General features: G+C 44.5%; 1 protein-coding gene across 4 annotated transcripts in view; it reads right to left on the bottom strand.

Annotated features, from left to right (window-relative positions):
* The window catches only part of NMT2 (N-myristoyltransferase 2), a 29,931-nt gene that overhangs the window by 9,301 nt on the left and 4,021 nt on the right, over positions 1 to 16,609 (bottom strand). The window contains exons 2-6 of one of the 4 annotated variants that reach the window (XM_080974479.1): positions 9,544 to 9,620; positions 2,962 to 3,106; positions 1,324 to 1,442; positions 1,011 to 1,102; positions 653 to 769 (exon numbers count right to left, since the gene is read on the bottom strand). In XM_080974479.1, coding sequence (XP_080830605.1) covers positions 653 to 769; positions 1,011 to 1,102; positions 1,324 to 1,442; positions 2,962 to 3,106; positions 9,544 to 9,620 — 550 coding nt within the window. Of the gene's footprint in view, positions 1 to 652; positions 770 to 1,010; positions 1,103 to 1,323; positions 1,443 to 2,961; positions 3,107 to 9,484; positions 9,621 to 16,609 lie in introns of all 4 variants that reach the window. The other 3 variants (XM_080974480.1, XM_080974477.1, XM_080974478.1) reach the window with 3 other exon arrangements.

Raw genomic sequence — 16,609 nt, 5'->3', positions numbered from 1 at the left:
CCTGCCTTCCTCCAGCTGTATAAACAAAACATGTTTTGGAAATAATTTGCCAGCACCTTCTCTCTGAAACCCTCTTTCCTGGGGAGGTGCACTTGGGATGATTCCCTTAAAAGGTTTTTTTTTTTTTTGCACGGCTAGACAAGTTTTTCCCTTATTAGACAGACCTTTGGACTGTAAACATCTGGGTTGCTGCTGCATACTGGGGCCTTCTGACTTTCAAAAACGTTTTTGAAGTGCTTCATATTGCTGGCTTAAGAGTTTGTGTTTTTAAATGTAGGGCGTTTTGATTTAACCTTGCTTCTAGCTCTTGGTGATCCTGAATTCCACCCAGGTGGATATGTGGAACCCCATGTAGACCAGGGCCTTGATGGACATCTTGGTTTTTGTTCCAAACTATCACGAAATAGAGCAGCATCCCATTATTTTGAATAGTAAGAAGTTGCCGAGGTGGACAGACTTGTATCAAGGACATTCCCAATAAACGCCAAAGCTGGAATCTTTAAATGGGACTTCAGCTAGTGTAACTGTATACTGGATTTCGACCTAAGAAAACACTGAACATCTTTCCAACATGTCCCTATCTGCCATTGATGAAACTGATTTTTAACAACATGCCTAGCCGAAACTGACATCAGATGTGGTCAGGACTTACCTCTCATAAATCCGTATGTGTGCAGGAATGGCGCTTATGAACCCTACCAATTTTCTATTGGATGATACTCTGACACCACAATGCCACTGTGGAAGCCAGCCTGGAGGCCGCAGAGCCCTGGAAAGAAGAAAACCACAAGTTATTATTGTTATTTACAAAGAACCTAACAGCTTTCTAGGCACTGTTCTGAGATATACATTAAAAAAAACAACAACCAACCCTGCCTGCAGACTTGTTATGCAACAAGACATGACACAGAAGGAAAAAGAGTTGAGGAGGGATGAGGAAAACAAGTACAGTCAGGTACTAATTTTTTCAAAGGTTGCTACTTGGAAAAGCATGGAATTTTGTTACTCACCACAAGAGAAACTCTGGTGAATAGTCAAATCTAAACATATTATCATCATCTTCTACATAGTTTTCATTTAGCAGCATGTACAACTCCTTGAGCTGAAAAGGCATTAAGGGGGGAAAATTAATCCCAATGTGCTAACTAGAATTTTGCACTGTACTCTGTAGTCCAGTGGCTCAAAGTCCATAGTAGTGATGCATTTACTTCCACAAAACTGCCCTGGTGCCCAAGTGCATCTGTGCACATAAAACATGCCCAGCAGCGAAATATATGGGCCTCCCCAGCTTGTGTTTTAAGGACTGTAAGCAGTTCTACTTACGACTTCGGCGTTGCTGAGGTCCAAAGTGTCCCATGTGAAACCCTGTGGCAAAGAATATGGCTCTAGGCGGATGTTGTCCTTATCGGGCTCAATTGCGCCGTGAGATGTAATAACTTCACCTAGTTCATAAAAGAGGAAGAAGCGGGGAAAGAGGGGGGAAATTTGCATTGTGTGTAGCTTACAGGCGTGCTTCTGAAAATCCCCACTTTTAAGGGACAAGGGGAAGATTTACGGAACCAATATGAAGTGAGAATATTACACATCATAGTAAAGTAAACTTCAGGTTGCATTCTCCCAGCCTGCCCTCAATTGCTCAAGTCAGTCCAATGTATTGTAGCTTGATTGGTTACATCACTCTTTGCCTCTTCTTGCTGAATGCTATAATTCATGTTTAATTGTTCCCTCCCCCCTCCAAAAAAAATTCTTGCTTCCACTTTCCCCCCTGCTTTTAGCTGTTTCTATTTTAGCTATAAGCAGCCTTGAGTGCCTGTCAGGGGAAAAGGCGGGATATAAACAAATATAATAAGCATGACCGCTCCTCAAGATGAACTCACTTCAAACGCAGATTCAAACCCCAACAGCAGACTCACGGCTCCCAATTAATGGAGTAATACTTTTCTACAGAATGGTGGAGACTAGGAATTCAACATCCACCACTATGACTCCTGCCTGTCTGTCAGAGGAAAGGTTCCCTTCGGAAATTATATAGTCTTTAAAAAAGCAGTTTTTCTTTAACTAACTGGTTTTATACTTCTCATTTTACAGTCCTCACTTATCCCTTTTCTCCTTTGACATTTCATCACAAATCCAATTAAGCATAAAAAAGACCGAACAGAGGAAAGGGTTAAAAAGCAGGGGTGGGGCCACAGAGCTACAGTTCCCAGAGTGGTCTAACAATTGATCCTTCTTCCCAGGGAACTCTGGGAACTGTATTTCTGTAAGGGAAATAGAGGCCTCCCAACGGCTCTCAGTACCCTTAACGAACTCCCAGGATTCTTTGGGGGAAGCCATGACTGTTCAAAGTGGAATGATATTGCTTTAAACGTTTAGTGCAGATGAGGCCTGTGTCAAAGGGCCCTAAGTAGGCAGATCTAAGTGTGTGTTTTTTAAAGCCTTGACTATATCTAAGGAGCAGCACCTGATGTTAAAATCCACCTGCTGTTAAGCTTTCTCTTTTCCCTTCTGTCTCTCCTTTGTCAACTCCCCCAGGATCCACTACAAGCTCGCAGAAACCAGTCTGAGCTCTCTCCTTTCCTCTGCCACCTTTGCTTAGATTGCTCTATTAAGTCCCATATACAGCAAAAGGATGATAGGGGTCGTAGAACTGCTAATGAATCGTAGGTATGCATCCCACTTTCTGACCAGCATTCCCCAAAGCGGGGCGGAAGGGGCAATGCAAACATGGCTGCCCTCCTCTTTCTCTGCTGGTTCATCGGGTGCCTTTTTGGCATCCTTCCCCAGAAGTTTCAACCTCCGATGAGACTGCTTTTTAACGCTGCCGTTACACCTGCTTCTTTTGTTCTGGTTGCTGTTGCACTAGGATTTCACACGGTTGCTTTACAAGGCAGGCTGCAAATTGATATATTCAATCAGTCAATCAGAATACTTTCATTATCCCGGTCCCGGCTACAGACTTACTAAGCTTGGGTACAGGCTGTGTATCCCAAAACTGGTATTTACGTTTGCTCGCCTCGTCAATGTTCTTTGCTGGGCCCTGACATGCTGACAGGAGCTCCATGGCTCTCTGAATATCTTGCAGTTTCTGCATTGGAATGGCTGGATTCTGCAGGGGGAGAGAGAGAGAGAGAGAGAGAGAGAGAGAGAGAGAGAGAGAGAAAGAAATGCAGAGTCAATTAGGGTGCATCCAGATGGGAATATTGCATTAGTTTTCCTGATTAAAATGCTAGGACTTCTGTCCTGTGTTCTAAGGTCCCGATCTCACTGCACTACCTGTTGTGCTATGGAACTATGGCTTCTTGCCCAATATATCGTGTTAAATTTTACTCGCACCAGTAGGTGTGGTGTGACACAACAACAACTACTGCCATTGGGCAATGTCACTACCCCTCCACCCTTTGCGCACATGTGTGTGTTTCTCTTTGCCCGTGATAACAACAGGGAACAACAATATATGCCGGGATAGAGCCCCAAATTTCATCACTTCACTCCTGTGATTTTCCAGGTTCAAGGGGGCTGCAAATGGATCTCCCACTCCACCCCTTGGATTCAAACAACAGGAAACGAGTAGTAAACTCATGCTATGTTGCCTTAGTTTTCCGGAAATAGCTTTTAAGATTGTGTGAAAGCTCAAATATATTGCAGGAATTAACAGTTTTACTTTATCACATGGTAACTTTTATTATATATGAATGAATTAATGCCATATATTGCATTTGCTCTCATCTAGATTCTATTTCTAACACTGCCTGCAGGTTCCCCATCCAGAAATGGCTGGCCTGTCTTGAAGTTATTCTCCTTTTTCACTAATGTCTGGAACACTCTGGAGCAGAGATGGCCAGTGGGGTGTCCTCTAGATGCGGTCAGACCTCAGCTCCTATCAGCTCCACAGTCATGGCCAATGGTCAGAGATGGAAGCTGTGGTCCAGCAAAATCGGGGGGGGGGGTACTCCACTGGCCACCCCTGTTCTAGAGATGCATTGGGTTGGATCCAGATTTATGATAAGACTTCTGCTAGTATCACAGAAAGAGGGGGGGGGAGGGAGTGGTTTTGACCAATGTATTCTTCCCCCAGAAGCCTCATGGAAAGCTGCTCTGGAGGGTCAGATAATGCCCTGGAGCACCAGGCGAGGTGGGCTTGGGGGATGTTTGGTTGGCTGCTGTGACAGGTAAAGGGTAAATATAAAGGTAAAGGACCCCTGGATGATTAAGTCCAGTCAAAGGCGACTATGGGGTTGTGGCACTCATCTTGCTTTCAGGCTGAGGGAGCTGGTGTTTGTCCACAGACAGCTTTCTTGGTCATGTGGCTAGCAGGACTAAACTGCTTCTGGCGAAACGGAACACCGTGACGGAAACCAAAGCGCACGGAAATGGCGTTTACCTTCCCACCACAGCAGTACCTCTTTATCTACTTGCACTGGTGTGCTTTCGAACTGCTTGGTTGGCAGGAGCTGGGACAGGACAACAGGAGCTCACCCCGTTGTGGGGATTTGAACCGCTGACCTTCCAATCGGCAAGCCTAAGAGGTTCAGTGGTTTAGCCCACAGCATTACCTGTGCCCCAATAATAATAATATGCCGCCCATATCATATTTCTCAAGACCATATTATTTAAAAAGAGCCATTTGAAACCAAACACCATTATGCAAAAGGCATCAAATGAAGACAGCAATCTAAAACCGGCAGCTAAACGTAGTATAAAAAGCAAATACGAATAACCCAACAAATCTAATTTGGCTCCCCAAGGTTTTTTTTTAAATGTCAACATTCAAATGTCACTATAAGCCAGGGTTGCTGGGCTCATTGTGGTTCACTGTGAATATGTAATCTTTTGCTGCATAATGTTATAGAAATATATGGCCCGACCACACCTGGAATGCTGTGTACAGTCCCCTCCCTCACTTCAAGGAGGACATTGCAGAGCCACAACTGGCCAACTCAAGGGCTATGGCTGCAACTCAATTATACAATGATGCTGAAGCACTCGCAGTGGACCACCAGCTCATGAGCCACCAACTAGGATGGCTCACTGAACTTAGTCCACTAGCACTTGGTCTCCAATCTCATACCTCTCAGGTGAAGCCCCAAAGAAGGTGAGTTGGGACTTGGCACCCACTTACAACATGCCTCAAAATGTAGTGCTGCCTCTAAAAATCTGAATTTCCCCCCCTAGCCCTAAACTAGCATACTTATTCCGTTCTGCAGGCTTTAAATCAGGCATGGCCAAACTCGGCCCTCCAGATGTTTTGGGACTACAATTCCCAACATCCCTGACCATTGGTCCTGTTAGCCAGGGATGATGGGAGTTGTAGTCCCAAAACATCTGGAGGGCCAAGTTTGGCCATGCCTGACTGAAACCATATGGAACATAAACTGTTGCACTTGTCTGCTTGTACATTACCTACCACACTATGGAGCTAGTTAAAAGTTAAATTTCAATCCACACTACGGAGCTAGTTAAAAGTTAAATTTAAATCATATGAGAAGCCCTCAAAACGAAGCCCGCGAAAAGAGAGACTTCCAGGTTTCAGGAAACCTCTGTGATGAAAATTGTAATGTGAAACAGTCCAATAATGATGGCCTTTTATTTGTCAACTGCTGGAATAATAAGGGAAAAGACAAGATAAGTCACTTTTCTTTTTTAAAACGCTTTAACTAGTGATTCCCACACTTTTTCAATTCAGAGAGCACCTGGACTTCGAGGTGCTCTCAGCAGGAAACTTCTGCTCCAAGATGTTGGCTGTCATCTTTGCCATCAATACAGGTGTTTAGCCTGAATGAACTAGAATTAAATACTTTGAAGAGCTGATTACAGAAACATCGGGCTGTTGGCAATGATGGCACAACAACTCCTACAGATGGAATTAGCTGAAACCTGGTCAGATGGATGGTTTTTATGTAAGAGATTGCAAGACAATTAAAAAAAATAAATCCTAGCCCCCCTAATCCCCCCCCCGTGAATTGGGAAAAGTCTACCATTACTCCATTTCCCAGTTAACAATTGTGCTACCACATTCTGTAGAAGCTTGCAGCTTCTTAGCTGTTTTCAAAGACAGCCCCACAGACAATGCATTGCAGCACAGGCAACTGAAGTCAGGCTATCATCCCCATCTAGGTATTTTAACCACAGAAACATTAAGTCTGGGAACCACTGCTTTAAATGAACTTGTTTCTTAAACTATTGCCCCGAATGACTTGTGAATACACTTTATGGGTAACAAATTAGCTCAAACATCCTCTCTGCCAGCCTTGTTTGTTTTCTCTGCTGTTTTCCAATATCATATAATAGGTTGAAACTTTGTTAATCTATCTTAAAATACAATTTAGAAAAGAAATAGGGATGTAAGCACAGGCCCATTTGCTTTACCTGCCTGAGAAAGGGAACTGCACCAGGTGAGGCAGAGGTTTCAGATGCTGTGTTATCGTTTTAAAAATACAAGAGATCAAACCCACATTTGAATAACCACCAACAAATCCTTCTACACCAAGGGCCAGTTCTCAGAAGAATCTGATACATCATTTTATTCAGCCACCTTTTTTGCCAACTGGTTTCTATACACACAGCAGCTGGAAAATATCCTGCAGCACTCATGGGAATCAACGCCACCCGAAAGTGATCTGAGGACGTGCTGGATCAGACATCACTTCATCTGCATGACGGCAATCTTCGGAAAGGAAGTTGTATTTAAACAGCAGAACCTGACCCAAATCTTAAGCAACTACCCACTAAAAGTTTCTTTTGACTAGATGCATCTAAGCATCAGAAGTAGGGCACAGTCACTATGCTAGCTGTGTGGCAGGTGGGTCGCAGTTGCTTACTGGGAGGTGGGAAGGTGCAAGGGAGCAGGGCTGGTCAGCGCAGTGCAAATGCACTGGCAGGAGACCATATTGGCCCTGCTGGTGTGTTTGCAACATGCTGATCTCTCTGCCTTTCCCCGCTCCCTGTAAGCAAATGCAAGCCACCTGCCAGCAGCTCTGCCCCACCTACATCTGTCAAACATGGGACAGAAAGCCACAAATTTAAAATCCATACTGCATGACCAATCCACAACACATAACCATAGCACAGAGGTTTTCAACCTTCTTGAGTCCATGGCTCTCTTGACCAAATACAGTGGTACCTCGGGTTAAGTACTTAATTCGTTCCAGAGGTCCGTTCTTAACCTGAAACTGTTCTTAACCTGAAGCACCTCTTTAGCTAATGGGGCCTCCAGCTGCTGCCGCGCCGTTGGAGCACGATTTCTGTTCTCATCCTGAAGCAAAAGTTCTTAACCCAAGATACTATTTCTGGGTTAGTGGAGTCTGTAACCTGAAGCGTCTGTAACCTGAAGTGTATGTAACCCGAGGTACCACTGTACATTCTTTCTGTGTCACCCCTGTGGGGCTCAGGAGCCCAGTTATGTCACCCCTTGCCTGCAGAACTGGCAGTCTCTCACCCTTTTTCAAACACCTTGTGGAGTGTTCCCTTTGCCTCCTCTCCTTGGGAGTCCTCTGGGCAGCCGCTGCTGCCACTCCTGGTCTCTGGGCTTCCCACGACCTGTCCCAAAGATAGGTGCCATTTGCCTGCAGAGCTGATAGCCAGGGCTGCTGCAACAAACAGCTGTGCAAGCCTTTGGGAGGCAGAGATGTGAGCGGGCATCAGAGGAAGGAGGGAAAGAAAGAGGGACAGAGGCCAGTGTTGTCCGCAGCACGCCTGACCATCATTCAAGGCACCCCAGGGTGCCACAGCACACTGGTTGAAAACCACTGCCATAGCACATCAAATCTTCGCAATCAGCCATGGCATCCACAGGAGGATTTTTATGAGGCCTGTGTTCTGTCAGATTTGCCTGAGATACCAACGTGAGGTGGCACTTGTCTGAGGGGAAAACCAACCACAGAGGAAATGCACACGGAAACGATGTACTGGCAAGCGGAAAGCATTTACTTGGAGAATAGGCTTTTGAGATTCAGGTGGAACTTACTTCCAAGGAAATCGGTTTAGAATCGCTGCCCTCAGAATAAAGCTGAGGCAACAGAAGGCAGCAACAGTAAACAGTTTCAGTCTGAAGCCTCAGAACTTACGACAAGCTGCAATCGTTTGTAAATGGAATAAAAATAACTTCAACCCGACGCTACAGAGAACACAATGGGTCACAGGCAGGCTTGAGTTTTGCTGACATACAAAGTAGTACTTGGTCTTTGTGATTTAGCAGAAAAACCTACAGGCCCTTTCTGTGTGGGTAGGTATGCAATTATATTTCTACAGCACTGCGGGAAGAGGTTTAACAACCTAGCAGTTGTTATGCTCAAGGCAATCTGGTGGGGTGCGCTGAGCGAGACAGAGAGTTGCTCAAAGAAATGGGTTCACAGAGGTTCTAAGAAATGGGTTCACAGAGGTTCTCGTATTTGAACTCTCTGTCACTCTGTCCCGTGGTATTCACTAGAAAACACTATGACTAAGTGGTGTTATAAAGCACCTACCGTCTCATGCCCAGTGTTGCCAGGAATTCTAGGAAATCAAAATATCAGTGTTTTCGTAATCCCTGGTCAAAATCCAAGATAGCTTTGAAAGGTTCAGCCCACCATTGGTGATTCTGCATGGCATCCAATTACATCCAAACAGAAGACAAAAGACTGCACCTTGGACCCGTCGTGCAAAAATTTGGCTGTGATACCTTAACAGTTATTCAAATGCAAAGCAAGCAAACAACTTTCCAAAATACGCAGCGAGAGATACATGCAGAGAAGCAGCAGAACGAATACCAGGCAAAACCAGAAAGCAGGTAATTCAAAGTAATTTGTGCTGTAACTACACAAAACGACAACTGAATAAAATGCAGATTTATGTCAAAGGCCTCCAACTATAATGCACGTTATAATCTTATATCCACTTTCCTAGGAGTAAGGCACTTTGAACTCATTGAGCCTTACTTCTGAGTAAACGCATGCAGGATTGCACTGTTAGATGCTTTAAAATCAAACCTGTGATTCTGAATGGCATCCAATTATATCCAAACATAAGACAAAAGACTGTACCTTGGACCCATCGTGCAAAAATTTGGCTGTGATACCTTAACAGTTATTCAAATGCAAAGCAAGCAAATAACTTCCCAAAATTTGGAAAACTACTTAAAATACATTTTGAAGATAGAATAGTAATTACAGTGCATCAAAATAAGACAACAAATTTAAATGAAGATTTCTTACATTTGGCACATAAGAACCTTTCCGGGGTAGGAGTCCTACAAAATGGTTGGTAACAAGGGTAATGAATTTTAGGAGCCAAAAAGAGAGAGGGAAAGGTTCTAATTTTGGATTAACAGGATAGTAGAACCTGACATTTAGACCTCGAAAAGTCTATTAAAGTAGCTTTTTTTCTGTCGGACAGTTGCGTTTACCTGCAATTGTGACAAGCAGCCCATTCAGCGCACCCTTCACCTAGCACTGTCTATTACGATTCTCACACTATGCTACCAAAGTTAAAATGAAGCCCAGGCTCTCACTTTTGAAGGTTGCTGAATTTTAATCTCCTGGGAGTCAGATGCAGAGTCTGATTTGGTACCTCCGGAATTTGGCTTTTCCTTTTTTCGCTTCTGTTTCTTTTTCTTCTTTTTCGCTCCCAAGTCTCCTCCAGGACTTCTGTAAAGAAATTGAGAGTTGGAAAAAGATGACCTGGTGTTGTTTTTAAAATGCACGCACCCCTCCAAAAATGTGCCAAAAGTAGCTCAGGGTGGTTCTTTTTGTCATATTCAAAAATATTCCCCAATTCTGCTACAGAAGGAAAAAATAAATTAAACCTTGGAAGAGAGGCGCATTCATGAAGTCTCTGTATTTAAAAGTGGAGCTAAATTACATCATCTCCCTCCCCAAAACAATTCCACCCCCCCCCAATGCAACCCCCACATGGAAGCACCTTCTTTGTAAAGGTAAAGGTATCCCTGCCCGTACGGGCCAGTCGTGACCGACTCTGGGGTTGCGTGCTCATCTCGCTTAAGAGGCCGGGAGCCAGCGCTGTCCAAAGACACTTCTGGGTCACGTGGCTAGCGTGACGAAGCTGCTCTGGCGAGCCAGCACCAGCGCAGCGCACGGAAACGCTGTTACCTTCCCGCTATAAAGTGGTACCTATTTATCTACTTGCACTTTCGAACTGCTAGGTGGGCAGGAGCTGGGACCGAACGACGGGAGCTCACCCCGCCGCGGGGATTCGAACCGCCGACCATACGATCGGCAAGTCCTAGGCACTGAGGTTTTACCCACAGCGCCACCCACGTCCCTTGGACCTTCTTTGTAGTGAAACATAATAGAATGAGGTTCTTTGGGAAGAAAAAAATGTAAGACTCGGCTATCTGAATCGCACTGCATACATTCCCAGCATCCAGCAGAAAAGACCATATTTGAAAAATGCTGATACCTGCATCCATCACAGCCATCTATGATATCATTATTTTCTGTATCAAGTTTATGTAGCCTCGTCTGCTCCGCACAGGACTATTTTTACCACACCTCCACAGAATCACGAAACTGTTTTGTGGTCATCAGCTTATAACCTAATTTAAAAATGTCAACCTAGGGGGAAATGTCTTCATTTAAATGTTCGCGTCACACCGTGGAATGAAAGAGATATTGCAGTCGTCCCCTCCCTTGAAGCTTGAGATCAAAAGGGATTGTGTGCTCAGTACCACAAAAGCAGGTGATTCTAAATACAGCAAGGAATTTGACATGATCACATCTTTTAAGAAGCATTATTCGCTTGCAAACCTTTCTCTGCACATCGGTGCATGCAAAAAATGGCACCGGAAACTGAAAAAGGAAATTTCCTGGTAGTTAACAGCAAAAGGCTTTCTGTGTTCTACATTTCTGGAAGATACCTGTTACTGTTATGCTTCCCAATTACTCACACACTATTAGCAAATCTATTTTGGTTTTCTACCAGTTTAACTGCTATGGCTTCACCCCCACAACAAATTCTGGGAAGTGGAGGGTAGGTTTCTTTGTTTTGTTTTGTGAAGTGTGGTGATGAAAATTTCCACTGGTGCTCCCTAACCCTAAACACAGAACTACAGTTAGGGTTCCTGCAGAAATGGAGGGCTCCTATTTCATTTTGAAAGTAAGCCCATTTTATCTGAAATTTCCATTAGCTAGGTAGGCCTACTATCTGGTTCCTTGAAGAATTTATGATGGAGCCTAGGAACCTAACCCTGCCCCGCAATCCTCTATCACAGTGTTGCCTTCCAAATGTTGTCAGACTATAACTACCACCATCTCTGAGTCATGTCTTCTCTGTAACATCCTCTGCTGTGAATTAGTTTCCTTTTAAACATATTGACTCTTCATATAGCCAGGGTGGTGCCCTTGAGATGCTGGTGGTCAGAGATGGAGGGAGTTTGGAGTCCAACGACATCTGGAGGCCACAGGTTCCCATTCTGATTTTATGGTCCTCCCCTTAAAACCAGGATGGAGAGCCTGTGATGTTGTTGAGCTCAAACTCCCACCATCCTAGACCACTGCTGTGCTGACTGGCGCTGATGGGACTTGCATTTCTACGGTATCTGGAGGGCACCAAATCTACCCGTACTTAATATGTCAAAAACCCTCAGCAGCAACTCAAAATATTCATACAATGAGCTAGTTCTTGCATCCAGTGTTAGAAACTCAGATATATAAGCTAGGCGCCAAATGGCTCCTTAAACCAAAGTTGCAGTCACCAAAACGGAATGTCTAGTTGCCATTTTGGGGCCAGGCGGTTCTAAAGTCTTATTTTCCAAATGATGGACTGGCTGTGATTGATTCTCAGTTAAATATCTGGCTAGATCAGATGACAACCTTGAGCTAGGTTAAGAACTTTGAGAACTTAAAGCAGAAAAGGCACTTTATCCAGGGATAGTCCACATGTATATTGGCCTATTCCTACAGCATGTGGTATTTGTGTGTGAGCGCAATCCAGATCCAATGATCCCCTGGCGTGTACCTCCAGATGGTGGAGATGTCAGGCGCCATCCTGGCATCCAGGCACCTTCTCAGGTGCAAAATATGCCTGGCTAATTTTGAAGACTGCATATTGCTAAACATGGTTTAATGCTACATGCATAAGCAAACCTCATGGTCCCTTCTGCTTTGCCTGCTTGTTCACTCAGCACTAAATCATGGTTAGCATTAAATATGAACCAGCCCAATAATTTGTTCCTTTTCATGACATACAAGGTATACATTTTTCTGCATTTTGAGGAACGAGAGGCAATCAATTCCATTGTGCTTTTATTTACTGTATCCCATCCCTCATTAGTAATTGCTGATGTATTCCTGTCATTTGCTTATTTTCTGAGGATGCATCGCTATGCTCAACAAATTTCAACAAGTGAATGGTATGATTCACTGCCCCGTAACACTAGGCAATTGATGGAACATGGCACCTTGCTATATGCATACTGTAGATGTGACAGAATCAACAGCCAGGATCCAAAGGAGCTACAACATCAATTCCATGTGCCTATATAGTGGCTCTGGACTCCTACTGTGGCAAGTTGTTATTAAGTCCAGTGATTACGAACCTGCCTAATTCTCAACCTTGGGCACAGGTGTGTATATGAGCTGGACCTAGAGAGTAGCATAGCACAACTTTTGCCAACCTGGTGCCGCAGATGAGTTGCAGTACAGAACATCTGGACAGCATCAGGCTGGCAATGGCTGACCTAACAGCATGCAATTGTGTTGCACTTTAATCAGGTCTGGGTTGGAGACAGCCCTAAACCCCACGTAACCCACCCTGAGCATATAAATGCAATTTTTTAAAAAACCAACTGAATCAGATTTGTTTTAAAATATTTGTGCAGTCGCCATAAGTGACAAGGAATTGCATACGAAGTCGTAAGGAGGCTGGTAGAGGAAAGATAGTACGCTGTGTCTCTCCTCTGTGTCCAGCACAAAAACAAAGTGAACTGGGTTTTTTGGGGGGTGGGGTGAGGAGGTTAGTAGCTCTTTACAAGGCAGACAAAGTGTTCATAGCTACCGTATTTTTCGCTCTATAGGACGCACCAGACCATAGGAAGCACCTTGTTTTAGAAGGGGAGCACAAGAAAAAAAAAATCTTCCCCTCTCTGCTCAGCGCCCCTTCAGTGAAGCTGCAGGAGAAACGGAGCCCCTTCCATTTCTCCTCCTGCTTAACTGAAGGGGCGATGCGCCTTAGCTGAAGGGGCACCTACCCTTCAGCGAAAGGAACCCGAAGCTTCCGGAGCGCAGCGGGAGCTCGCGCTGCGCTCCTTGGCTTCAGTGAAAGTAACGCGAAGCCTCCGGAGCGTGGAGGGAGTGCTCCCTCTGCACTTCGGAGGCTTCACGTTGCTTTCGCTGAAGCCAAGGAGCCTGCATTCGCTCCACAGGACGCACACACATTTCCCCTTAATTTTTGGAAGGGAAAAAGTGCGTCCTATAGAGCAAAAAATACGGTACTTCTGCTTGCAGCCTACTTGCACATTCATTTCAGCAGTGAACTTTTCACTCCAACCAATACATTTTGCACTTCTGGTTGCAGAGAGGAAAATAGGGGTTGAAAACCTGATTTGTCTTCATGACAAAAAGAAAGTAGCAGCTATGCCACAGTCCCTTGCGTTAAATTAGGATGCGTGAACAAGGCTGCCGTAAAAAAATGCATCTGAAGAAGTGTGCATGCACACGAAAGCTCATACCAGTAACAAACTTAGTTGGTCTCTAAGGTGCTACTGGAAGGATTTTTTTTATTATTATTTTAAATAAGAATGAAAAGAGAGGGGGGCGTATTTTAACCCAACCTAATTCTGATCAGGTGTACAGACATGAGTCTGGCCCTCAGAACTTTGCACACCGATTATTTCAAACACCCCAGGGGAGAAACTGCCGGCAGCAATTTAATTCCAAACTAATGCTGATTTTTTAAAAAAGCAGACCCATAGAGAGGTCGGGACATAGCCAGAGGCAACTCCAATAGTTACGGTAGAGTCAGCCTTCCTAGATGAGCTTTATAAATAAATTAAAAAGCAATAATTTTTACAAGCCCTTACATACATACATTTTTTTTAAAAGGAAGATGGGACTTTATTCTCTGAGGGAATGTTCCCTCCAATTATTAGGTTAAAGCAACCTAACTCGGCTTCTATAAATTATTTTTCACCTAGCGAAACTGATCTGCAGTTTTGTTGATGTGAAAATTGCCTATTTTTGCTGTCTTCCATCTGTCAAGGGCCTATGTGTATTGCCTAAGGATGGAGACAAATCTAGGTAACAGCTGGATTTTGTATTTTCAGAACTGGGACATTAACTATTGTATGTTTCTTCCCAATACGACTTGAAACCTGTAACGCACCAAACAAGAGCCTCTTCTGAATGTCTGCTACCTCCTCCCACATTCCATCTTAAGACTGTGACTAAATGCAGATTCTACCCACAGCTCCTGCATCAGCCAACTCCCCCCACAATCGTATACCATCTCGCCTGGTGAACATGAAAGCTCGCACACCATTTTGTAATGTTTCGGTCGACCTAATGAAGACATTGTCCTAATATGGCTTTTGGAATACTATCATTAGTTATTTGGAGCACACCTATGGTCCAAACGAAGCATAGTTCAAATGTCCGTATGCTTCCACGGGTTGTTGACTGATCACCTGGAAGTAATTTTTCCTTACCAACAACAACCAGGCTAGTGGCTATTTACAAGCCTCCTCAGGTCTAGACTGCCTGGCCTCTCTTACTACTGACATTGGGCTACTTCATCTGAATTACCATATTTTTGGCTCTATAGGATCATAGGAGGGGGAGAACAGGGGGAAAAAATTCTCCCCCTCTCTGCTCAGCGCCCCTTCAGCAAAGCGGCCATTTCTCTTCCTGCTTCGCTGAAGGGGCGCTGCGCAGCTCTCCCTCTCAGTGAAGCCAGGAGAGTCTTGCTCTCCCGGCTTCAGCAAAAGGAACCCGAAGCCTTTGGAGCACATTGCGAGGTCCCACTGCGCTCCAAAGGCTTCAGGAGGCTATCCTCCTGCGCTCTCCAGGCTTCAGTGAAAGCAACGCGAAGACTCCGGAGCGCGGAGGGAGCGCTCCCTCTGCGCTTCAGAGGCTTTGCGTTGCTATCGCTGAAGCCAAGCAGCCTGCATTCGGCCCATAGGACGCACACACATTTCCCCTTAATTTTTGGAGGGGAAAAAGTGTGTCCTATAGAGCGAAAAATACGGTACATCCATAGAAACCTTAGGTCAATAAGCTGTGCTGTCATCTACACACAGGGAGAACGGCCTTATGGGAAATATTAAGCCAAATACTTTGATTACAAGAAGAAGCCTTTGAATGGGGCCTTTTTAGAGTGCCATACCTCAGTGTTAGACCACATGTTTCACATCTAGAAGTTACTGGATTCAGTCCTCTACATCTTGATTTAAAAGTACTGTTCCCTGTGGCAGCAGTCAATATTCAGCTAAGTGGATTTATGGCCTGACTCTGTATAAGGCAGCTTCATGTAGATGTCAGGCCCTGTGGTGCAACCTCAGGATCCCAAGCCCATCTAGCTCCTTATTTGGAAGGACTTCAGCTGACCCAGGGGCCTTGTGCATTTCAGCTGATTTAGCACAAAGTAGGGGCACTCAGTTTTAGCAACTGCATTTCAAGAAAATTGCGAAGCAAAGCAGAGAAGATTCCACGAACAGAAAAGCTGGGGAAAACTTTGAAGAGATGTTTGGCCCATGGGCCTTAGGTTGCCTACCTCTGCTCTAATTAGTTCTTGTTATCTCAGCAGCATAGTGCAAATTGAATGATACAGCTGGAGTCTATGGACAGCTGAAATTACCCTTTAAAGAGGATACACACAGCATACTTGTAAAATGTTTGCAAAGACAGTGGATACCAAGCAGGTCCCAGGCTTTCAAGACACCAGTGAGCTTCAGAAATCCTTTAAGCAAAATGAATAAGGAGCCTAGGGGAATCATCATCCATTACAGTTTTATTTCTTTAACTAAATTTACAACAGTTCTATCTAATCCCCAAAGCTGTTTAAAGAATAAAAACAAAACAGGCATTACTGATGCCAAGAGGCAATCTTAAAACAGAACCAAAACCAAACAAGCAAGATCAAAAAAAGGAAGCCAAATAGCCAGAAAATCCATCAATTCTCAAATCTGCCTCTCCACAGAAGCCAGGTGTGCCATGCTTCTGAAGTCCAGCTACCTTTTGACCTGGCAACGTCCAATGTCATGATGTCCAGTGACTGGCAGGGGGCTGTGGCTTGGCCAAAATGGGTCTGCTATGCCAAACGGGGAGGACTGGAAGCCGTAATGAGACCCACAAGCCAGGCCAGAGGTTTGTCCTAGTTAACAGAGGCCTTGCTACCAAAGTGCTTGTGGAGCAAAAATATTCCTCCATTGCCAGATGTTATGGGGCCAAATGCACCTCCTTGAAGCAAAGCATTCCACAGTTTGGGGGCAGATACTGAAAAGGCCCTGCTCCAAGTAGATGCTGATATTAACATCCACAGAAGATGGTATTATCTGAAGCAGGACTTTGCTGACAGATCTTAAAGTGGATGGGGAGAGAGTTGTGTGGGAAAATACACCCAGGACATTTTAGCAATAAATGTGAGAGTGACAAACATACTTGTAATCGGGGTGTACTAGATC

The sequence above is a fragment of the Podarcis pityusensis genome, assembly GCF_964106645.2.
Source record: "Podarcis pityusensis genome assembly, chromosome: 12".
Taxonomy (NCBI): domain Eukaryota; kingdom Metazoa; phylum Chordata; class Lepidosauria; order Squamata; family Lacertidae; genus Podarcis; species Podarcis pityusensis.
The sequence above is the reverse complement of the archived record's forward strand: the minus strand, read 5'-3'. Positions and strand labels throughout refer to the sequence as shown.